The sequence below is a fragment of the Diplotaxodon limnothrissa genome, linkage group LG3 (genome assembly GCF_057381915.1).
Source record: "Diplotaxodon limnothrissa isolate DT_005_m linkage group LG3, D_limnothrissa_male_GT1.1, whole genome shotgun sequence".
Lineage (NCBI taxonomy): Eukaryota > Metazoa > Chordata > Actinopteri > Cichliformes > Cichlidae > Diplotaxodon > Diplotaxodon limnothrissa.
In genome coordinates this window covers 20,071,647-20,095,718 of record NC_140598.1, presented here as the reverse complement: position 1 = coordinate 20,095,718, position 24,072 = coordinate 20,071,647, and the positions used below count along the sequence as shown (strand labels likewise).

General features: G+C 43.2%; 2 protein-coding genes, 1 non-coding gene and 1 pseudogene across 3 annotated transcripts; 3 read left to right on the top strand and 1 right to left on the bottom strand.

The window, feature by feature from the left end:
• The first annotated feature begins 406 nt into the window (after nt 1-406).
• LOC146634825 (CST complex subunit CTC1-like) lies at nt 407-2,959 on the top strand. The gene is made up of 7 exons (XM_085349962.1): nt 407-412; nt 828-841; nt 1,118-1,186; nt 1,260-1,422; nt 1,625-1,680; nt 1,787-1,943; nt 2,939-2,959. The coding sequence occupies exons 1-7, from the start codon at nt 407-409 to the stop codon at nt 2,957-2,959; spliced, it is 486 nt and encodes a 161-aa protein (XP_085206088.1).
• Nucleotides 2,960-3,338: 379 nt separating this feature from the next.
• On the bottom strand, nt 3,339-5,033 carry LOC146634824 (E3 ubiquitin-protein ligase TRIM21-like). Its single transcript, XM_085342342.1, has one exon. It carries the CDS (start codon nt 5,031-5,033, stop codon nt 3,339-3,341), a length of 1,695 nt encoding a protein of 564 aa, XP_085198468.1.
• An 8,693-nt stretch (nt 5,034-13,726) lies between these two features.
• LOC146634823 (uncharacterized) lies at nt 13,727-21,634 on the top strand (annotated as a pseudogene).
• Nucleotides 21,635-23,445: 1,811 nt separating this feature from the next.
• On the top strand, nt 23,446-23,517 carry trnap-agg (transfer RNA proline (anticodon AGG)). Its single transcript has one exon. It is a non-coding gene; the product is annotated as a tRNA-Pro (tRNA).
• Nucleotides 23,518-24,072: the final 555 nt, after the last annotated feature.

Here is a 24,072-nt window from a genome sequence, read left to right as displayed (position 1 = left end):
AGCAGGACTACGAGAAGATGGGGAATAGGTGGTAACACATCTGGGACAAATCAGGCCTAATGACAGAAGGGAAGCAAAACCAAGCACACTGCACACAGGACAGGGACTATCAAAATAAAACAGGAAACACATGAGGCACATACTTGATACTGAACAGAGGGAACACAGAGCACAGGGACAGGATTGACAAACTGCAACATGAGACACGACTGAACAAGAAAATCAGCATGAAGACAGAACTAGACCTTGAGTAAACATGAGGGCTACAGGAAGAAAACCCAAGTAGATTAGATTAGATTAGATTAGATGAAACTTTATTAATCCCTCGGGTGGGTTCCTCCAGGAAATTCAGTTTCCAGTAGCAAAGCACCGAAGGAAGTTGCATGTTACAGATACATTAAGGGGAATGAGAGTAAGGATATAAGTATAAATACACCATATATACACATATACACATATATAGATACAGAATATACAATATGGATAAATAGGATTGCTCATTTGAGTGAGTATATTTCACCGTTGCTCCCGAGCAGGTTTACGCTTACGGATCTGTTGCTATGACAGCAAGTCCCGGATGAGCTTCGGAGAACCGAACGATCCAGGATCACACGAAATCGTCAACAATCTAATCCAGCTAACTTACTTAGCGAGGTACGAAGAACGGACCCCTGGTCTGACTGTTAGCTGAATGTGTGTGTGCAGGTGTGCGTCTCACTCTTTGTGACCAAGCTGGGAGGAGTCTGCAGGTGTACCTGGACTTAAGCCACACCCCCTACCCACCTGGCCTGTTGCCGGGTAACACTCTGCTGTTGTCTGGTGTCCAGAGGAGGCTGTCCAGGTGAGACACACATAGACAGGCTTATAAAAGTTTGGACTCTTTATTTGGACTCATTTCCAACAATGTCAGCCCCAATAAAGTTATGGATCATCTTGCATCAATAGGCTGCTGGTTTTCTTTACTCGTTTCAGGTGTTACCAGCAAAATAGTTGTTTGATCATCTGGAAATGTACCCAGATTTATTTATTTAGACAGAGATCTTGACCCCCCAATGTTCAATACAAAGTCACGCCGATGGTTACGTACCTGTGCGGTTTACCTGTGTGTGTGTTTCAGGACAGGAAGTGTGTACTGCACGTACTTACCTGTCAGCTCCATAACTGTGGTCTCCCTGGGAGACACCAGGTAAGTTTACAGGTAAAGTCTGGTTCACGTGTTTGTCGTGCTGTTGTTTATTTGTTTGTTTGGTTTCTATCAGCTCGGCCCAGCCTCCTCCTCCTGCTCCCATCATGCACCTGGGTGAGTGGGCTCTGAGCAGCAAGCAGAGGTGCGCTGTGGGACAGGTCAAAGGTCACGTGGTGTGTTTCCTGTTCCTGCAACTGCAGTGGAGCTGCTCGCTGTGTGGCAGCGTGTACACACAGGTACTGCATAAAATACACACAGTGTGTACAGGATGTGTTTAGTTGCAGTTTCTCGGGTGCAGTGAAAGTACTCAGAGTGCTTCATGTGTTGTTAGCGTGTTGGTGGTGTGTTAGTGTTGGTGCAGTAAGTCAAGTGTCGTTTTGGAGGAAACTGCTCACGATTTCAGGTGTGTGTGTTTACCTGTTGCTCTCTCTCTCTCAGGGCTGCAGCAGCTCTCAGTGTCACTCGACCTCGTCAGTGTTTCAGTCCAAAGCAAAGTAAGAGCAGCTTCCTGTTGAGCTCACCTGCTGATACGTGTTAATCACCTGGATGAGTCAGGTGACAGTCACATGATCAAACCATGTGGCTCTGCTCTTCGATCAGGCTGGTGATCGATGACGGGACAGGTGAGGCTCATGCCTGGTTCTCAGCTGCTCTGGTTCCTGCTCTGCTGGGATTGGCTGATGCTCAGTGGGAGGGGCTTCAGAGAGCACTCAGGGTCAGAGGTCACATCAGAGTCTTCCCTCGTGGGCAGAGCCAGGTCAGTAGCACCTGTCAGGTGTATATGTTTAAGATACGTGTTTAATGCAGAAAGTTGGAATTACAAGTTGGTAAGAAGCTTTTTAACAAAGGTTTGATTTAAGCTTTAAGTTCAAAGGTGAAAGAAATTTCACGTTTGATGAAGGAAGATCAAGGCTAACAAGGACATAGGTCAAAGGTCAAAATAAGGTAAGGTGAGAAAATATAATAGATATATATAATCAATCAATAAGGTGAAAATATCAGATAAAAGGGTTTTTTTGGTTATAAGGAATAAAGAGGTCAAAGGTCAAAACAAGAGTACTGTTAAATTAAAATTAAAGGGTCAAAGGTCAGATTAAACAGGTTACACAGAAAGGATCGGCAAAACTTAAACAAGGATAAAGAAATAATACATTAAACAAGGAAATAAATTAAAAGTCTGAGTTAATGAGAAATTAAACGTTTAAATCAGGTTAAGAGTTAAATTTGAAGCTTTTCTTAGTTAAACTAAATAAAATAATCAGAATAAACGATTGGAGGAAAAAAGCAAAGATGTTGTGATCAAATAGTTTGTACGGCAGAAAGAAAAACATGTTTCAGTAGATTGTATGTTGGAAACCACAGTAGACACAGTAGACTCAAATCATTGTTACTGAGGAATTCTGCCTTAAACAGTAAAGTGTTCTTTAACAGTGTGTGTGTGTGTGTCTGCAGCTGTTCTTTGTGTTGTTGCTGCATCGTTGCCTCAGGGGGAAAGTTGTGTGTGTGTTATGCAGACTAGCAGAGACTGCAGCTGTCAGCAGCCACACACACTTTCTATTCTTCAAATCAAATCACAGTGAAACATGTTCACTGACAGCTCAGCTTCAGCATCGTCTTCATGCTGTGACTGCAGCCGTTCAACTCTGTTTGTCTTTAACCCAAATCATCACAACATGCAAATATAATCATCAAAATGATGTGACTGGAAGGATGCAGCAGTCTGTGCTCCACCTTTCTCCTCCACACCTGCAGGTGGAGAACATGGATGCATGAATCTCTACAGAGTTCTTTGAATATTATCCGTCTCATCAGTTTTCAGTGAACAAAACTCCTCACAGAGCCAAAATAAGCAGTTTGTATCCAACATAACTCAGCTGGACTCTGATGCTCCGTATAACAGCCACACATGAGTCTGGATTCACTCAAAGCATTGAACAAACTTTATTGGAAATGAAGCTTTTGGACATTTGTTCTCTGATATTTGCTCTTCAGCTCGAGTCTCCATCAGTGGGAACATTTCCTGATTCAACTTTTCTTCTGTTCAAATCAAACTCCATGAGAATCAAAGTGTGAATCAGAGTCCTGATGATCAGATTCTATAGAAACATGGAGACTGTAGAGGATTTACACTCAATATGTTCATTTGTTCCCTTCAATCAGAATCAGAATAGAAATCAAGCAATTCTTCCAATGAAAGGGATCGATTAATGTTATTGACAGGACAGATGATCAGAGGTGCAGAGTTTTTACCTCCATCATTCATACGGGGACTGAAGAATGGGTGGAGTTTGTGAGTGAAGGAGCAGCCAGTAAAGGAGTAGATCAGAGCTGCAGCACCTACATCATAAAAGGAGACCAGACCCTCCTCATAATCCACAAACACCCCCACCTTCTCAGGACCAGGATGAAGACAGAGACGGACTAAAGGGTCAGCAAGAGCTTTGTACTCATTTCCATTTCTCAGCACTACAGTCCAGAAACCATCCTGAGGTCTCGCTGTGATTCCTCCCTTCCTGTTGATCGACTCTGTGGCCACTCCTAAACTCCACTCAGTCTTTCCTTTAACCTGAACCTCAAAGTAAAATCTGCCTGAAGAGAAACTCTGCTCTCCTAAAACACAAACACAGTGAGAAAATCTCTCTGGGTTGTCTGGAAGTTTCTTCCTCACATCACTATGATAAACTTGTTTTCCATCATCAGACAGGATGAGTTTAGGATGAGCTGTATCAGGATCCAGAGTCACATCCACCTCATGCTGCTGCACCCTCTGCAGCTCAGCCTCAAACAGCTTCTTCTTCATGGGTTTCCAGACTGTCTCCTCCAGCTGAGCCACAGCTCTCCCCACAGTCCCCTCATATGATGGTGGATGAACTCTGACCTCTGTCCAGTCCTTGCTGGGTAGAGCAGCTTTCAGGGAGGGGAAGCTTTGGAGGAGGTGGAGGTGGTCTTCAGAGCGTGAGAGCTGCTCCACCTCAGAGCTTCTCTCCATCAGCTCAGAGATTTCCTGTTCCAGATCTTTGATGAGACCTTCAGCCTGTTTCTCTGTAGCTTCCTGTTTGTCTTCGATCTCCTTCATGAGCTCCTTCAGGCGTCTCTCAACAGACTCCATCAGAGCCGTGAGGACCTGAACACCTTCTGCTTTCTGTCTGTCTGCAGCATCTTTACTCATCTTCACCGACTCTGTGATCTCCTGAATCTTCAGTCGTCTCTTCTGGATCATCTGCTGAATCTCAGCCTCTGTCTTCTCCAGCTCTGCCTTCTTTCCTTCATATTCTTCTCTCAGAGGAACAAACTCGTGGTTCTTGTGGTCTAAAACAGGGCAGAGCACGCAGACACATGTCTGGTCGGTCTTACAGAACAGCTGCAGAAGGTTATCGTGCTTCGTGCACATCCTGCCTTCCAGGTTCTCCACAGCATCAACCAGCTGATGTCTTTTCAGGCCTTTCACTGTCAGATGAGGCTCCAGGTGAGTCTGACAGTAGGAGGTCTGACACACCAGGCAGGACTTCAGGGCCTTCAGTCTGGTTCCAGTGCAGACGTCACAGGGAACTTCTCCTGGTTTGGCAGCTTGTTGCTCTGAGCTGCTGCTGCTGGCTTTCTGCGGAGCTTCACGTCTGAACTGAGCAACCATCTCAGAGATGAAGGTGTTGACCCTCAGCTGAGGTCGAGTGTAGAAAGTCTCTTTACACATGGGACACTGACAGATGACATTCATGTCCCAGTGCTGACTGATGCAGGTTTTGCAGAAGTTGTGTCCACATGATGTAGTGACTGGATCAGTGAACACATCCAGACAGATGGAGCACAGAAACTGATCTTCAGATCGCAGATTGCTGGCAGCAGACATGTCTGCACTCTGAGGGAGAAAGAAGAGAAACATTTGATTCAAAATTCACTTTAAATTTCATTTTTACAAAGAGAGAAACAAGCGTCAGTAGTCTGAGAAGCTTGGAGAGAAAAGCGTCTGGACTTCTTTAAGTTTCTACTCATCACAGAAGCTTCTTCACCTCATCCTCAACACGGACCAAGGAATGAATACTGCACTTTTGGAAGAACTCCCTCCCCTGCAGCCTCTTATCGTCAAAGGGACGGAGGTGGAGACAGCAAACAGCCACAGATTCCTGGGACTGCAGGTTACATCAGACCTGAGCTGGACTCTCAACACTACAGCAACTGTGAAAAAAGCCCAGCAAAGGCTTTATTTCATTCGGCTGCTCAGGAAAGCTGGCATGAACCACCACCCTCTCACCCAGGCCTGCAGAGGACTGATAGACAGCATCCTCACCGCAGGCATCACTGTCTGGTATGGAAACACTACACAGACAGAGAGGAAGGCTCTGCAAAGAGTCATAAAGTCTGCAGAGAGGATTATGGGAACAACACTTGCATCCATGGACCTGCACATACAAAGCTGCACATACAATCTCAGACACAACAGAGCAGACAGCAGCATCACACACAGAACACGATTCTTCAACAGCTTCTTCCCCACAACTGTCAGACTGACGGCAAACAAAAACACACTGAACACTTAAAATAACACAGCACTACTTAACCTCACTTTGAATGTATCATCGGTTCACTGACCATCGGGCAATACACTCACAACAGACTTGTGAAACAGATCTGTGGAACAAATGTGCAACACTGTGAGTGCGATAAGAGGTAGAGAACTACACACTCTCTGTACATTTTCTTCTTTTTCTTTGTATATAGAAAATAGTACGACTACCCTACTCCGGACTTCATTTCTATCCTTCTGCTTTTTCTGTCTTTATATTGTTAAAGTGTGATTTGACTTGGAAAGCTCTGCACAAGTATTCCACTGTGCATGGACTGTTGGTCCTGTGTGCAAATGTCAAAATAAAAATCTTGAACCTTCAGTTGTCAGAGTAACTGGTGGAGACCCAGCAACACACTCAGACACAAACTGGTTCATCTGAAACACAAACTGAACAACGTCGTGTCTGCTGTACAGTGCAGCGTCCAGATGAACAGGATCAACAGGATGAACATCTTTTTAACAGTCGTTACAAAGATGTGAAGTTGTTTGGCTGACACAGACAAACAGTATCCCACATTCTTGATTTTTAGCTCACAAACACGTCTTATAAGGACTTATTGATCCTGAAATGTTGGAGGTTTTAGCTCTTTAAACAGTAAAGTTACAGGAGGATACAGATAATTATCAGGAAAATGTCCTCGGTTTGTTAAAATGATCCCGTCCGATAACACACGAGAACAATAAATGTATCATTTTCTGTTGTAACCCACAAACTGAACGGTCACACTCATCTTTCATGTTGTCACTAAAACATCACTCCTTCCACGTCTAGTTGGTCGTGATGGAGGCGGAGTGCGTTGGGTCCGCTTTCCCTGCCCAGCCGATGTTCCTGACGCAGGGAAACAGATCCTGTTGGGGATCCCTACCTTGGCACAACACCTGCCATGGTCTTTGCACACTCACCACAGTAAATGCATCATGTTGTCAGCTTTACAGTATCATAGTCAGAGAAACTGGTCAGGCCGCTCTCTTCCAAATGTCTACACTTCACCCTTTTACTGTCAGTGGGCTCAGAGTCCATCTAATGTGGCTCATTATCTGATGCCGTCTGCAGACCAGTGTTAGACACTGAGAGGTTGATGGCTCCGTGTCAGAGCACCGGCCTTAACGAAAAAGTTATCAATCGTTCTTTTCATCTTTTCTCATTACCCACAGCTACATCCACTCCTATCACGCTGCTCACCTCTGCTGCGACGATTCAAACAGCCGGAAAGTAAATAATTTGGAGACGGTGCGTTTGTGTCACAGTGAACAGTGAAAACAGAGACTTTCTAAAACAATGATGCATGTTAGTCATGTGATGCAGGCATGTGACCAATTAAACAAAGATAGTGGAGAGCATTATACAGCAGCAGTTTTGACAGTCCTATTAAAGATGAATATCAGTCTGCACATGCTCCACAGAGCTTTTCTTCAAATTCTTTATTTCTCTCTCGCTTTTGCAACTTTGTACTTTTGTGTTACTCGCAGCAACAACTCCACCTCATTGTTAGTCCATTTTAAAACTCGGTGCTTTTCCTCCACCTTTTGCCGGAAAGTGAATAAGCGGCAGACAGAAATGAGACCGGTCGAATCGTCTTGCGTTTCACGCATGCGCAGGACTGGAACGTAAGAGTTTTCAGCCGTCTTAATGTGGACGCACAACTCTGTGAAAACGACTGAAAACACCAGTGTGGACGCGGAGCGCTGTTTTCAAATCTATCCGGGCGAGTGTGGACGTAGCCTAAGTGGCACCATGGAGAAATGAGGTGGCACTCTAGACCCTGATGAAGTGAACAGAGTGAAGATTTGTGTAGAAGCAGGAAGTGTGATCAGCTGCACTCACCACTGTTGCTGAGAGGAACCTGATGGACTCCAGTGAATCTTCTTTTAGAGACAAACAGGACTCGACTGCAGCTCTGCTGCTGCTCTCTCACACTTTCACTTCTGCAAAATGACGTTGAGCTTCTTGTTTTTCAGCTGTTGCTCCGCCTCTTCCTGCCTCTCCCTTTACAGGAATCAGCCGGTCTGTACTCAGTGACTGTGTGCAGCGGGTGGGAGGAGTGAGGAGTGGTGTGTGGGTTCACACAGTAATGACGGCCTCAGGTGATCAGGAGAAACTCACCTGGATTTCCTTTTTCCACAGCAGACTGAGAGCTTCAGGTGGACCCTGAAGGAGGTCTCAGACACAGGTGGTAAAAGTACACACAGTGTGTACTGAAGTAGAAGTACTACTGTTAAAAATACTCCAAGTACTGTTTCAACTTCTTTACTCAAGTAAAAGTAAAAAGTACTGGCTGTGAAATGAGAGTAAAAAGAGCTGATTGAAGAACATTTCTAACACGTGTTTATACAAAGCTAACTGAACCATGTGCTGCATCAACATGATAATAAAATAATATTATTCACTTTGTTTCTGTCTAAATTTGAATTCTAATAAATATTTTAGCTTGAAATAAGTGAAAAAAAATCTGCCAATGGAACAAGTTAAAACTCTCTATTTTTTCTCTGGTTTCAAGATTCACTGTCTTGAAAAAAGTTCATATCCAGTGGCGGACTCCCTCAGACATCAGTGCGTTGGTGGTTCTTTGTGTCCAGGGATGGGCGTCCAGGTACACACCGGCTCATTCCTTCGCGGCCGCTTATCGGAGCCTGGAGCCTGGGGCTCGCTTGGGCCACTTCGGGGGTGGGGTGCCCTCGGCCTCTCGGCCTGGGGCTCGGTCACTCAGGCACAGCTGGCTGCCGACGGAGGTCACGGGTGCGTCACTGCAACCCCCCCTGGCTTCTGCTCCGCGGCTGCTGAGTGAGCCCTCATCTGGGACTCTCCTCAGCTCTTTCTGGGACAGTGGCGCGGCTGCCCCTCTGTTGGTCTTCCTTGGTCTCTTGTGTTCTGGGGGCCTCTGGATGTCTGGAGTTTTGATCTCCTCCATACCTGCTTCATGCCCTGGAGGACGGGGCTGTGCCCCCCCACACCCTCTAGCAGATCATTACATGAAGGAACTTTTTAAAAAGACAAGCGCGTCCATGCTCACAGGTGTACACACGGGTGATCACACCCACAAACTACACCCCTTTTGGCTCCTACCTTAAGGTCAAGGTCAAATTTATTTATATAGCACATTTCAAACAGCCGATGCTACACAAAGTGCTTAACAATATAAAAATGGTATTGAAAAGCAACAATGTAATACAATAATAACAAAATAATAATAGGACAGTAAAAGAATTAAAACAATAACTAAACTAATTCAAATAAGACCAAAATGCTTGGGTCATAGTGTGTTAAAAGCCAGGGCATAGAAATGTGTCTTTAGTAAAGATTTAAATTGCTCAAGTATTTGTGCAGATCTAATATTTAAGGGGAGACTATTCCAAAGTCTGGGACCTGCCACAGAGAAGGATCTATCACCACGGGATTTGAGGTTAGTCCGTGGGATGGACAGCATTAGTTTTGAGCTAGACCTCGTGGTTTGTCCTGGAGCATAGGCAGAGAGGAGCTCAGACAGGTAAGGAGGGGCTCGGGCGTTAAGTGACTGAAAAACAAAAAGTAAAAGTTTAAATTGGATCCTGTAGGAGACAGGAAGCCAGTGTAAAGAAGCTAAAAGTGGGGTTATATGCTCTCTCCGTTTGGTACCAGTTAGCAGGCGAGCAGCTGCATTTTGAACCATCTGAAGATGATGGATGATGGCCTGATCTAGACCATAATACAATGAATTGCAGTAGTCCAATCTGCAAGTAAGGAAAAGGTGAATAACACGCTCAAAGACGTTAGCCGGAAGGTATGGCTTTACCTTGGCTAGCTGTCTTAACTGAAAAAAACAGGACTGAACTACTGCACTCACCTGCTTATTCAATTTAAAAGAACCATCAATATAGACACTGAGGTTTTTTACATGTGTTTTACAATACGAGGAAAGGGGCCCAGAGTGCTGTCGATATGATTAAAGTTGCCAAAAATGACAACCTCAGTTTTATTTTCATTTAGCTTTAAAACATTTAATGACAACCACTGTTTGACATCATCAAGGCAGCGTAATAAGAGCTGGGGATGGTCTGACCCTGCTTTTAAAGGTAGATAAATCTGCAAATCATCAGCAAAACAATGAAATGAAATGCTGAAGATGGAGCCCAATGGCAAAAAATAGAGTACGAACAGGGCAGGACCCAAAATAGAGCCTTGAGGTACACCGTATTTAAGAGGGGCTATTTTGGAGTTATGGGGGCCCATATTGACATAAAAAAAACCTTTCTGACAGATAGGACCGAAACCACTGTAAGGCAGATCCTTTTAGGCCAGCATGAAATTCTAGCCGTGATAACAGGATGTCATGGTCGACCGTGTCAAAAGCTGCTGACAAGTCCAACAATAAAAGGGCAGCAGGGCTGCCAGAGTTCAGAGTTAAAAGAATAGCGTTAAAAATCCTTAAAAGTGCCGTCTCAGTGCTATGTAGTGGAGGCCGGAGACAGCCCTGATGCCAAAGGATCCCAAGAAGCAAGTGGTCTCACCCGAATACCTCGGTACTTCATATAAGTTCCTGTTAGGCATAGCAACAAAGAGGAATAAGGATTAATATGTGAGTGGGGCACACAAAGGAAAACTACACTGACCAACATCTGCACCACCTGCATTTACTACAAGAAAGCCTATGACTCTGTGCCTCACACAGGGATCCTGGAAGTGCGCAAGATCAACTGGACTGCAAGGACCTTCATAAGTCACCATCAAGTGCATTATTTACCAAGGAGTTGCTCTGTCCTCACAGCTGTTTCTTGAAGACGTTTCATCCGAGAAGCTTCTTCAGTTCTAGGGTCGAACCGTGGAAAATCCCAGATTTAAGCCCTGTGGGAGTGTCCCCCCAAGAGGGACAATGGCGTGAAAACGGGTGTGGGTCACAATCAGCCAAGGTTTTTGGGTGAGTTCATTGTGAAACCTAACGCCACCATATCATGTGATTTCCTGAGGTCAGATGGCCCAGGATGTGAGTGGGCGTTAAGGCGTCTGGGAAGGATCTCAAAACTGGATTATAGATGGCAGAGAGTTGGTGTCGTAAACCACCGCCTCTGTTCAAAGATGGTCGCTCACAGTGGACATAGATGGCTTGTGAACTTTGGCATCCTCAAAAGAGTGACCTTTGTCCTTTAGATGCAGATGGACTGCTGAGTCTTGTCCTGTGGAGGTGGCTCTTCTATGCTGTGCCATACATTTATGAAGTGGCTGTTGGGATTCCTTAATCTTAGATAAGTAAAAGCCATATCTGAACCATGGCTGAATGAAGGCACCTGTGAAGCCAGAAGAAAGTGTAGAGAGCTGAACGTAAACGGAAGAAGGATGAACTTCAGGTGTCAGCAAATATTACAGTATTACTGGAATTCACATCCTGAAATGACTGAAAATTACAGACCTATTTCCAAATTGAGTTTTATCTCAAAAATTCTTGAAAAGGTAGTTTACAAGCCATGAATATCCATTTTTAGAAGAATGTTGTATTTCGGAAGTTTTTCAATCTGGTTTTAAAGCTTTGCATAGTACAGAATCTGCCCTTTTAAGAGTTTTTAATAATTTTTTTTAGGAACTGCATCACATGACTGTGTTATGATCGTGCTTTTAGATTTAACAGCTGCCTTTGATACAGTGGATCATAAGATTTTAATTTGCAGGTTAGAGCAGGTGGTGGGTGTTAGGAGTACTGCACTGCAGTGGTTCAGATCCTAATTGGCAGACCAAACTTTCTCTGTGAAACTTGGTGAGTTTGTATCCTCTGCTGCTTCTTTTCAATGTGGGGTTCCACAGGGTTCAGTTTTAGGCCCGCTTCTTTTCTCCTTATATCTGATACCACCCGAGTATATTTTCAGGAAACATGGGATTTCTTTCTACTATTTTGCCGATGACTCCCAGATTTGTTTCCCTCTTAAAAGATAAATGGTTTCTCAGTAGGCCCTCTGCTCAGATGTCTTGATGAAATAAGGGCCTGGGTGCCTTTGAACTTTTTACATTTTAATGAGCAGAAAACAGAAGTGATGGTTTTTGGTGGCACTTCTGAGACCACTACTATGGATCTTGGTTTGCTGGCACAGTTTGTTAAACCAATCACCACTAACCTGGGAGTTTAAATGGAGGCAGATGATGAAGTTGAAAGCCAGGTCAGAGCTGTTGTAAAATCTGTCTTTTTTTCATTTGAGACAACTGGCAAAAATAAAGCCCATCTTATCAGAGCAGCTTTTTGAGACAGTGATCCATGTCTTTGTTACATCTAAGATAAGAGATGAGATAAGATGTACCTTTATTAGTCCCACATGTGGGAATTTTCTAGACTCCATTATTGTAACGCACTTTATAGTGAGGTTAGTGATGCATCTGTTAGGCGTCTGCAGGTTATGAAGCGCATCTTTTAACTGGAACAAAAAGGTCTGAGCACATTACCCTCATTTTAATTTCACTTACTGGCTTCCTGTCACAAACTGGTAGTAGGAACTCAAGAGCAGAGCGGTGTGACGTCTCCAAAAACAGTTTATTTACAGCACCAGTGCACGATATATACACTGAAGGGAAAATCCAAACTCCAGGGAATCACAGGGAAGCGCTCTCACACTCGCTCACGTCTTCTTGCCCAAACCCACACATGCTCACATGACAGGGAGGTCCGGGGAGGAAAGTCTGTAGCAGAGGAAAGGGAAGTCACTCACAAATCACGAATCACAGGTATACTCAAGCACAGGTTCACAGGAGCTGGGAGAATCACTAACGTCTGTAGTACAATTATCCAGCGATGAGAGGATCTGTGTTCCAGCCTGAAATAGTGCTCCAGGTGATGACAGCTGATTGTTGTCAGGTGTGTGGGCCAAGGGCGGGAGCCCACATTGAGCTCCGCCCAGGCAGAGAGAGAGAAAACCAAACACCACATGCAGTCTTGTGGGGCCGGCCGGGCAGGCACGGAGACCATGACACTACCTGTACATTTTAGGGTCCTTCTTAAAGTTCTCTATTTGTTTTTAAATCTCTTATAGCCTGCCCCCACCTCTCTGAGATGCAACAGCCATATGCACCTTCCCACTCCCTTAGTAAGCATTAATTTGCTTTGGCTGTAGCAGCTCCAAAGTTGTGGAACGATCTGCCCTTGCACATTAGGCAGGCTTCTTCTCTTTCTGAGTTTTAAACTCTTCTTAAAACACATTTTTTTGCTGGCGTGTTCAGCATTTTGTGAACCCTGGTTTTATTTTAAAGGGCTTTATAAATAAAGATGGTATCATACAGTATGGTAAAGTTAAATTAACACCTATAATTCACAGTTAAATAACAGTGGCCATTATGAAGTGTTACCCACTCAGTTCCTTTCTGTTACTGAATGAACTCCCACTGGTCACCATCAGCCTTTGCTGTGTTTGATTTGAGTATCACTCCCTCTGGTGGGCTGTACAGGTATTACATGTGAATGGCATTTTTTTGTTGTTGTTTTTGCTGTTTTCTTCAGTTTTGTAACTAGAATTTAAATCTATCCTATAATATTTATGATTAAAAGTTACATTTAAAGAGAAGTGAAAATAAAGATCAATCCCAGCTGTGCTTAGATGCACTTAGATGGTGGGAAAATAGTTAAAAGAGAGTGGGAATCAACAGATCCAAAACTGGAAACATTTAATTTTAGTGTTTCATGTTGAAAAAGTGTCATGATTAAAGTTATGCATAACAGATTAAAATCACAGATTTGAAGCAGGAAGTTTTTAAATGTGCAAATAGGTTATTTAGGTTTTTACTCTAATGAATGCTTCTTTCATTCAAACAGTTTCTTCTTTACTGGCTGAGGCTTTTGTGAACACTCCTCCTCCTGCTGCTTTTAAAAAAGTGTTTCCTCTTCCTGAATGAAAACAATCCACAGGTGTGATGTGTGACATGGAGAGCAGCCAGAAAACACCTTTGGCTTCTTGGCAGGATTATTTAATCTCTTAGTCGGTTCAGGTTGAAGACTAACTTTGTAGATGTCTACTCTCTGTATAGCAACATGAAGATTTTGGATTTGTTTGTGATCCTCCTGTACGGTAAGAAAAGTTTCTTTTAAACTTATGACACACACACATATTTACACAAGCACACACACACTGGTTTTGCTTACAGAAACAGTCAGACAGGTTTGTGCATGTTGATCAGGAAGATAAGTTCTCAAATGCCGCAGGTTATTCTCGCATAGTTAAAGCCAAAAGAGAGAATTGTTTTTTGTTTTAGGACCAAGTGTATGTTTGCACCAGACTTTTACCATAAGAAGTATGTAAATGAGAAAAAACTGAACTGTAGTCCTCTCATTTCTTTTAAAACAATGACGGGACTCAAACACAAACACACTGAAACTGAAGTCCAGCTGTAATCCAGGCCTGAGTTCTGAACAGTAAGACAGTCAGTGGGTAAAATATCACAGGCAAGGGGGAGAGATGACAGACAAAATATAAAAACAGCAAAGGTAAACACACACACACACACACACACACACACACACACACACACACACACACACACACACACACACACACACGGCATTATTATAGACAGGAGAAACGTCTTGGAAATAGTCTTTGAGCATGAAGAATCCACATCTGTCACTGGTGGGCAGATAAACTGAATCCGTTGATACAGCCATCCTTGGATGTGTATCTGAGGAGAAGGATCAGACGGAGCAGGTGGTGGTCAACCTCCCGAGCAAACCACACCTCATCCAAAGTTTGGGCATGGAGGTGGTCACCACGTACAAGCTGCTGGGTGTTCACCTTAACGATAACCTGGACTGCTCAGAAAACACTCAAACTCGGCACCAGGACCAAAGTCGACTGTGCTGACAGGCTGAAGTCTGCAGGACATTACTGAGGATGTCTGCAATCTTTTATCCAGAGCTCTGCTGTGGAGGCGGCAGCAGAGAGAGGGGCAGGTAACGGCTAAATAGCCTGGTGAAGAGGGCCAGCTCTGTCCTGGACAGTCCCCTAGACCCCATAAAGGAGGTGGGTGGGCTATTATGCACAACATCTCTCATCCCTGCATGAGACTGTGGAAGGAGACTGTGGAAGGAGACTGTGGATGGAGACTGTGGACGGAGACTGTGGAAGGAGACTGTGGATGGAGACTGTGGAAGGAGACTGTGGAAGGAGACTGTGGACGGAGACTGTGGAAGGAGACTGTGGACGGAGACTGTGGATGGAGACTGTGGAAGGAGACTGTGGACGGAGACTGTGGAAGGAGACTGTGGAAGGAGACTGTGGAAGGAGACTGTGGAAGGAGACTGTGGACGGAGACTGTGGATGGAGACTGTGGACGGAGACTGTGGACGGAGACTGTGGATGGAGACTGTGGACGGAGACTGTGGAAGGAGACTGTGGAAGGAGACTGTGGATGGAGACTGTGGACGGAGACTGTGGAAGGAGACTGTGGACGGAGACTGTGGAAGGAGACTGTGGACGGAGACTGTGGATGGAGACTGTGGAAGGAGACTGTGGACGGAGACTGTGGAAGGAGACTGTGGACGGAGACTGTGGAAGGAGACTGTGGAAGGAGACTGTGGATGGAGACTGTGGAAGGAGACTGTGGATGGAGACTGTGGAAGGAGACTGTGGATGGAGACTGTGGAAGGAGACTGTGGATGGAGACTGTGGACGGAGACTGTGGACGGAGACTGTGGATGGAGACTGTGGATAATAATAATAATAATAACTTTATTTATAAAGCGCTTTCAAACAAAGTGCTGTACAACTATTTAAAACTAAAAAGATAAAAAAATAATAATAATAAAAGCGATACATAGCAATACAGGTAAAAGACACAATACAAGTTAAAAACAGTAAGAATTTAAAAACTAAAAGCCATAGAATTAAGACTTGTAAGATAAGATGAACAAATGTGTCTTCAGCTTAGTTTTAAAAACCTCCACAGAGCATGCCTGCCTAACATCTTGAGGGAGGTTGTTCCACAGAAACGGGGCATAAAAAGAAAAAGCTCTCCAATTGTCTTTTTTCTGGCTCTAGGAACCTTTAGAAGGCCAGAGTCCTGAGATCGGAGAGCACGGGATGGAACGTAAAGATGTAAAAGGTCGGAGAGGTATGAAAGTGCCAGCCCGTTTAAAGCCTTGTAGGTGAGCAGCAGGACCTTAAAATCTGCTCGAACCTGACAAGGTAGCCAATGCAGAGATCTCAGAACAGGGTTAATGTGCTCAAATTCCCCAGTTCTTGTTAAAATGCGAGCAGCTGCATTTTGCACCATCTGGATGGAGCGCTATCACAGGTCCTTCATCCCGACAGAAGCCAGGCTGTAACATTATAAACAGGATGAACACTGTTTATAAATATGTGTGTATAACTATCACTGCCTGCACTTTATGTGCACATAAAACATCTTGTTGTATTTTTCTGCACATAGTAACCATTGAATCTTTTTATTATTTATTTTTTCTATTTTTATGTGGGATCAATAAGGTCTTTGTCTATGTCTGTGTCCTCAGTTTCCCAGTGTGCCTCAGGTGTGGAGGTACTAGAGGGGGCGGAGTTTGTTCTCCTGCCCTGTGAGTATCCCACTTTTGAAGAAAAAGAATCCACAGCTGTGTGGAGTCGCTATGACCTCAATCCCTCCACAGTGCACCTGCGTCGACCAGAAGGCGATGACCTCCAGAACCAAAATGAGCAGTTCAGCGGCCGAACATCCATGAATCCTGACGCTCTGGAAACCGGAGACCTCAGTCTCACTCTGAAAAAGCTTCAGCTGTCTGACAGCGGCAGCTACACCTGCACCGTCTGTAAGTTTGGAGTAGAACTGGGTCAGTCAAGAGTGGAACTTCAAAATCACATGGAGTGTCACAGAGTGTTAATCATTTTATGTTAACATCATGTAATGTTCATGTTTTCATTGTGTTATAAGTTCCCATCAGTGTCCCAGTGGCTCTGGGTGTCCTGGCTGTAGTTGCAGCTGTCATCGTGGGTGTTGGAGTTCACTTCAGAAGCTATTTTAAGAAAAGGTATGTTGTGTGTGTGACGTGTTTGCATTGTGAATAATCTGAATCATCCCTAAACCTCAGATTTGTTTTACTTGACTTGACTTGTAGTGTTTTTTCTTCTTCTTAATCTATTAGTTATGTTAATAGGTTGTTTTAATTGTCTCCTTTCTTTCAATAAAACACAAACCAGTGTTTCCCCATGTTTCATGTTCTTAAGGAATCCTCCAGCGCATTTTGCAAAACAGGCTCCCCTCACACACTTTACATGTCAAACATGGGAGCTTTGACAGACTGCGCGCACAAATCATTATTTGTTGTTCTTACTTCACAGTCTCACAGGTGGATGTGGATTCGGGGGTGGAGTCTGTTCAGCTGCCCTTTATAACCACAGTTTACCGACATGAAGATGTAACTGTAGAGTGGACTGACAGCTCCAACAGGATAGTGCACGTGTTTAAAAACGGCTCTGACCACCTTGAAAAACAGCACTGGTTTTACAGAAATCGAACAATGATGAGGAAAAACCTGCGGATAGCTGTGGACCTCAGCCTGACCCTGAAATACCCGACAAACAGAGACGCACTCACCTACACCTGCACCGTCTACAGGGGGGAAACATCCTAAAGAAGAAACAAGTGAAGCTCTACGTCAGAGGTGAGTGCTGTAGACAGAAGATGAAGATGTGAGTCATGAATTAAAGAGCTTGGTGACCACATTGATAATCTGTCCCTGAGGTGAACAGGACTTGATGAGTGAGCTACAGTAAGATCTATTAAGTTAGGTTTTTCAACCATTACTTTTTTATCAGCTCAAACTAAAGATGTGACACAAGTCCAAGAAATTGAGGAGTTTAAGAGAAATTTATAAAATAATTTAGAATGAAAATATTATAATGATAATGTTTTTGAGTCAATGTCAGCCTGAAAGCACCAGGATTTTGAGGATCAGATGTTTTCTTAAGGAAACTCACACGAGCTTCTTCTATTTCTTCTATTCCACACTAAAACAACCTCATTAAAATGCTGCACGCTTTGTCTGGGCCTGCATAGCCCAGAATAATAGCTTATTTAACAAAAGTTCATATTAATCTGCATGTAGAGAGAAAATTCAAAGGAAATATTAAGTAGGCAAGCTCACATGATGGTATATTAACATTTCCAGTTTGGGTGTAGTAAGTGAAGATAAAGACAGATGGCACCGATGATAAATTTCTTCCCATAATTGATTTAGGACACCAAAGATAACACTGTGTCTGCACAGAGGAGCAACAGGACAAATCCCAGGCTGCAGCCAGTCAAACATGTTTTCAGTGCAGATGTTTCACTTCATCCAAACAAAATGTTCTGATGATGCTGTGTTCAGCTCATTGTGGTATTTTTTCTCCTCTCAGTCCCCCAGGTGGAGGTGGAGCAGGGGGTCGAGTCTGTACAGCTGCCCTGCAAAACCAAACTTCACCTGCCTGAAGATGCTAAAGTGGAGTGGACCTGCATTTACATCCGGACCACAAAGGTCCACGTGAATGAGAACGGCTCTGACCAGCCTGAAGAACAGCACCAGGTTTACAGAGACCGAACGAAGATGAATGAAGACCTGCTGAAAACTGGAGACCTCAGTCTGACCCTGAGATACCCCACAGACAGAGACAACGAAGTCTACACCTGCACCGCCTACAGCAGCGAGGGAAACATCCTGCTGAAGAGAGAAGTGAGGCTTCGAGTCAAAGGTCAGAAATGAATTTAAGTCAGTTATTTATACAGCACCAAATCACAACAACAACTGCGTCAAGGCACTTTATATTATAAGGTAGTTCCTTCAATAATACAGAGAAAACAGAGAAAAACCCAACAATCATATGAGCCCACTATGGGTAAGTGCTTTGGTGATAGTGGGAGGAAAAAATCCCTTTTAACATGAAGAAACCTCCGTCAGAACCAGGACTGGGGCGGCCATTTCTGACCCATTCCAACAAAATGATGGCTGATAAACACACGTGCTGTGGTAGAGAGGCAGAGGTTATTAATGACTAATTATTACATTCAGAGAGGTGTATTAACACATCATCACAACCACAATCAACACAATCATCATCTCGGCTCCTCTGACGACCTGTTTGCTGTTGCATGCTGCTGAAAGGCAGTGGGGAGAGGGGACACTCGGGCAGTGCATTTATCACGTATAATGTGTTTCCTGGATACACTGCTGCTTTTACAGCATTCAGAGATCGATGGCTCCGTGTCAGAGCTGGCTATGAACTTCAGACGGATCAGACTTTAACTTAACAAAAAAGTTATCAGTAGTTCTTTTCATCTTTCCTTATTACCCACACCTACATCCACTCTGTCAGGCCTAGGCTGCTCACTAGGGCTGGGTATCATCGCTGATTTCTATAATCCCTTTGATTCCGATTCACGAGGTCCCGATTTGATTCAATTTAGCCTCAGACAGTCAGAAATATTATAATTCTGATCATTTATCAGCACTGATACATGTGAGACTTCATCATAATTGTGAGCATCACAGCTGATGCCTTTGTGTGAAAGTAACTGAGGATAAAACAGAGAAAAACATGAAGGAGATTTTCCTGGTCTGGCGTTTTATAGCAGATAACCTTAAAAATATTCTGCAGTAGATCAAAAACTGTAGAAAACCATGAATCGACATATGAACATTACCTGATGCTGCTGAAGTGAAGCAGAGCAAAGTTGCAGAGGTTCTTTTTAAAAGTGGAATTAATGATGACATTTATCAAATGTGAGTTGTAGTTTGGATCTTGTCTGTGAAGCTTCTCAGTGATCCAGGTCATCGTAGTCTAAGGAGTGTGGAAAGGAAAAACGTCTGGACTTCTTTAAGTTGCTTGAAGACGTTTCACCTCTCATCCGAGAAGCTTCTTCAGTTCTAGGACCTAATTGGTCACACTCTAGGGACTCCCCGGCAGCCTACACCTATTGCAGCATAACTAAGGGAGGATTCAGGGTCACCTGGTCCAGCCCTAACTATATGCTTTAGCAAAAAGGAAAGTTTTAAGCCTAATCTTAAAAGTAGAGATAGTGTCTGTCTCCTGAATCCAAACTGGAAGCTGGTTCCACAGAAGAGGGGCCTGAAAACTGAAGGCTCTGCCTCCCATTCTACTTTTAAATACTCTAGGAACAACAAGTAGGCCTGCAGAGCGAGAGCGGAGTGCTCTGGGTAAACTGGTGTAAGATCCAATAAAGTGTCATCTTGTCATTATATGCTCCACTTTCTTGTAACTAGTTACCAAAATAGATTGTACTGATACAATACAATAGATACTTTATACACAAAATGAGTTGAGATCAGGAGTATCTGTACTTCATTGATTTGATTGATCGCAATCTGTGTGTTACATGAACACACAGATTGTAGTTTTGGGTAAGTTTAAGGGTCCAAATATGTGTTTCATTCAATGATATACAGATGAATTTACACTTTTTATGTAATCTTTCTTTTTTGGATTTTTTGTTAATAAATGGTAAATGGCCTGTATTTATATAGCGCTTTACTCAGTCCCTAAGGACCCCAAAGCACTTTACATTACACTCAGTCACCCATTCACACACACAGTCACACACTGGTGATGGCAGCTACAGTGTAGCCACAGCCACCCTGGGGCGCACTGACAGAGGCGAGGTGATAATTTGTCTCCCTTTATTAAAGTCAAACTACCATAAAAAATTAGAGACTCGTTCTTTCTTTGTGAGCAGTCCCACTCAAATCCTACTAAAGTGGACTGAAGGCAACAATTCAAAAGAAATGAAGAACAACCAATAAAATACATTAATCCTGAATTAAATTAGTGTAGTATATTTCATCTTTAGGAAATCAACACAAGCAAAGACAAATATCATAGTTTGAGCTTAAAATTGAATATTAAAGTTCACTTTGGAATCATTGAATAAAACTGCTGCTGTGTCATGTTGTGTTTGTTGTCCTCTCAGTCTGTCAGGTGGAGGTGGAGGAGGGGGCGGAGTCTGTCCAGCTGCCCTTCACAACCACAGAAAACCTGCCTGCAGATGCTGAAGTGGAGTGGTGGCGCTATGAACCTGAACCACCGATGACTGTTCACAAATATCACGCCGGCTCTGACCAGCCTGACGCACGAGACCAGTTTTACAGAGAGCGAAACGAAATGACAGATGACTCACTGAAAACTGGAGACCTCAGTCTGACCCTGAAACTCCCCACAGACAGAGACACTGGAAAGTACATCTGCAGAGTTGAGGGGAAAGGGATCAAGAGAAAGAAAACAGTTCTGCTGAGAGTGATGAGTCAGTGCAAATACCTATGAAATATTTCTTACAGTGTATTTGTTTATAAAATGACAATAATTAAATGTAAATATCAGACTGCAGCATCTATAAAGAAGCTTAATAAGGTGTTTTCTAGATTCACTGCTGTCTGTACAGCTCATGTTGTGTTTGTTGTCCTCTCAGACTGTGTGGTGGAGGTGGAGGAGGGGGTGGAGTCTGTCCGGCTGCCCTTCAAAACCACACAAAACCTGCCTGAAGATGCTACAGTGGTGTGGAAACGCATTGACCATGTACCATCAGTGTTGGTTCACATGTATGAGAACGGCTCTGACCAGCCTCACAAACAGCACCAGGTTTACAGAGACCGAACGGAGATGAATGAAGACCTGCTGAAAACTGGAGACCTCAGTCTGACCCTGAAACAGCCCACAGAGAGAGACAGTGGAGAATACAGCTGTAATGTCTGCAGCAAAGAAAAATGCATTTCAAGAGAGACCACGGTGCTATTAAAGGTCAAAGGTCAGTATGAAAATATAAGTTTGTCTCTTGTTGTCTGTCCCTGTCTGACTGTCTTGTCTCTGCAGGGAGAGTTCCGGTCCAGGATCAAACAGGGGACATCAGGAACAGAAGCAGCTCCATTGATCCGACTCCTCTGATGGCTGATCAACCAGTTTGATCTGTGCTTAGTTTAGGATCAGCTTTTAGTTCAAGTTAAAATTAAAGTCCCTTTCTCATGACTACACTTTAAGAAAGGGACTGGAGCACACCAGCCTGCGTGGCAGAGTTCCAAGACTTTTGGGGAAAAAAACCCTGGACTGATGAGTGTGTGTCATTACACACTGCATTTCAGAAAAGGAAGCTCATACCAACAGTAAAATATGGTGGTGATAGTGTGATAGTCTGAGGCTGTTTTGCTGCCTCAGGACCTGCAAGACTTGCCTCCCTAAATGGAACCATGAATTCGGCCCTCTTAAAGAAACAATTCTTTAGGAGACTATCTGGCCATCCGTTCTCATCTGACCTGAAGCGCACTTGGTTTCTGCAGCCGGATAATTATGCAAAACACCCAAATAAGTCAAAGTTCTTACCTGAATCTGATTTATATCCTGTGACATGACCTTAAAAAGGTTATTCATGCTTGAAAACCCAGCAATGTGGCTAAATTACAACAATTCTGCAACAGTGAGTGGGCTGAAAATCCTCCACAGTGCTGTTAAAGATTTATTGCAGGTTGTTACAAATGCTTGGTTGCAGTTATTTATTAAATTCAGGGGGCAATAGCTTTTTCTGACATGTTCATCTAGGTTTGGGTTTTTCCCCTTAATAATAAACACATTTATTTAGAAACTGCATTTTGTATTTACTTCTGTTCTTTGGATAATATTGTAATTCAATTAATGTTTTATCACTCACCTTTGAAAGTTCAGGTCAGGGGTTAACGTGTGATAATGAGAAATAACAGAGAAAAACAAAAGGAAGGTGCAATGAGACATAGGAAATCATGATTCATGGCAAATGAAATTTATCAATAATTGAAAGCCATCCTGACAGTTATTACAAATTAATATTAGCAGGTTCAGTCCCAACTGATAACCTATAAAGATCTGTGTCATTACCAAAGTGTCACAAAAGAAACATCTCATGATGGGTAAACCAGTGAGCCGTCTCAAAACCTTCACAACCGTATTGTTGCAAAACATACTGAAGGTATTGGTTCTAAACTACTGGAGGTTCTAGTGAGCACTGTTGGGTTCTTAATGCAGAGGTGGAAAGAACATCATTTCACCATATATAATAATGATCAGAAGAGTCGTTGAAGAGCCAAGGTGCTACAGAAAAACCTGGAATCAGCAGGTACAATTGTTTCAAGAAGGCATGGCATGTAGGTCACCATCCATGGTGCCATTGCTGAAGAAAAAGCATGATGAAGAGCATTTAAAGTTTGCTGAACATTTAGAGAAGCCAGTGAAATATGGTCTGGTCAGATGATCATATGATTGTTCGGTTTTTCTCTGTAGGGTCTACCTTACAATATAAAGGTGGTTGTTATTGTGATTGGTCGCTATATGAATAAAATTGACTGGAAATGAAAAGATGACTTGTCCATGGATATGCAGACTGGAGCATCCAGGAAAGGATCCCATCAATTTTCCAACTGGGAAATGATCTGCTTTACCTCCTGAGTTGGTAGATTAACACCCCAAGTTGCTCTCTGATGCAAAGAATGAATGTTAGCATATCTTAGCTAGAAAGCACTAAAGCATAGAAACCAGTGCTTGTCTGGTTGAATGAGGCAAGTTCTTTAAAATGACCGTTGCTCTGAGCTGATGTCCTGAAACTGTTTGTGTCCACAATGTGGAAAAACCACGGCGATGTGTTTCCAGACTTTTGACTGGCAGCTTTCAAGACAATGTTTCATATATTCAGCTTCAGCTACGTGCTCTGATGTGTGACTTTCAGAAAAGAAGTTGGTGACAGCGTTTATGTGGCTCGTTGGTCTAGGGGTATGATTCTTGCTTAGGGTGCGAGAGGTCCCGGGTTCAAATCCTGGACGAGCCCACCTCACGTCTGTAGAGTTACAGGGTAACCTCCTACATCTTCTAACGAAACCTCTTAGAAATCTGTTATCTACAGCCTGAAATCACACGTTCCCATAGTACCTCACACAGATGTAGCTGAGAGATCTGATTTCCATTTCTTACCATTTTAATTCTCCAACAAGTTTTTTGAAGATAATTATTTGTCTTTCATGTTGGCCTAACAAAAGAACACAGAGTATTATTTTAGATTAAATCAGAGGGTTCAATCCAAACTTGTGCACAGAACTACAAAAATACACAGCTTTCTATCAAATATTATAAATGTGTAACTCTTTGACACAACATTAACAAAATGCATGTGGAAAAATGCACATACATTTCTTCCTTTTGCACAAAGATTGAACATCAGTAACTATTAATACTTTAGTATCACAAAGGAATCTATTTCAGTGCTTTCTGCACACATGTAGCTTATCTACCAACTTAAATACAAGTTTACAAATTTGATTACAGCAAAAGTCTGAAATGCCATGTCAGCTGTTATTTGGAGTGTAACTAAAGCAAAAAAACAATT

Excerpts from the sequence above, each read along its gene's own strand:
- LOC146634825 (XM_085349962.1), top strand. Across the intron at positions 1,423-1,624 it reads GTGGCAGCGTGTACACACAG|GGCTGCAGCAGCTCTCAGTG; the intron begins GTACTGCATAAA and ends TCTCTCTCTCAG. Across the intron at positions 1,944-2,938 it reads TCCCTCGTGGGCAGAGCCAG|GTGGAGAACATGGATGCATG; the intron begins GTCAGTAGCACC and ends CCACACCTGCAG.
- LOC146634824 (XM_085342342.1), bottom strand. The coding sequence starts at position 5,033 with ATGTCTGCTGCCAGCAATCTGCGATCTGAAGATCAGTTTCTGTGCTCC.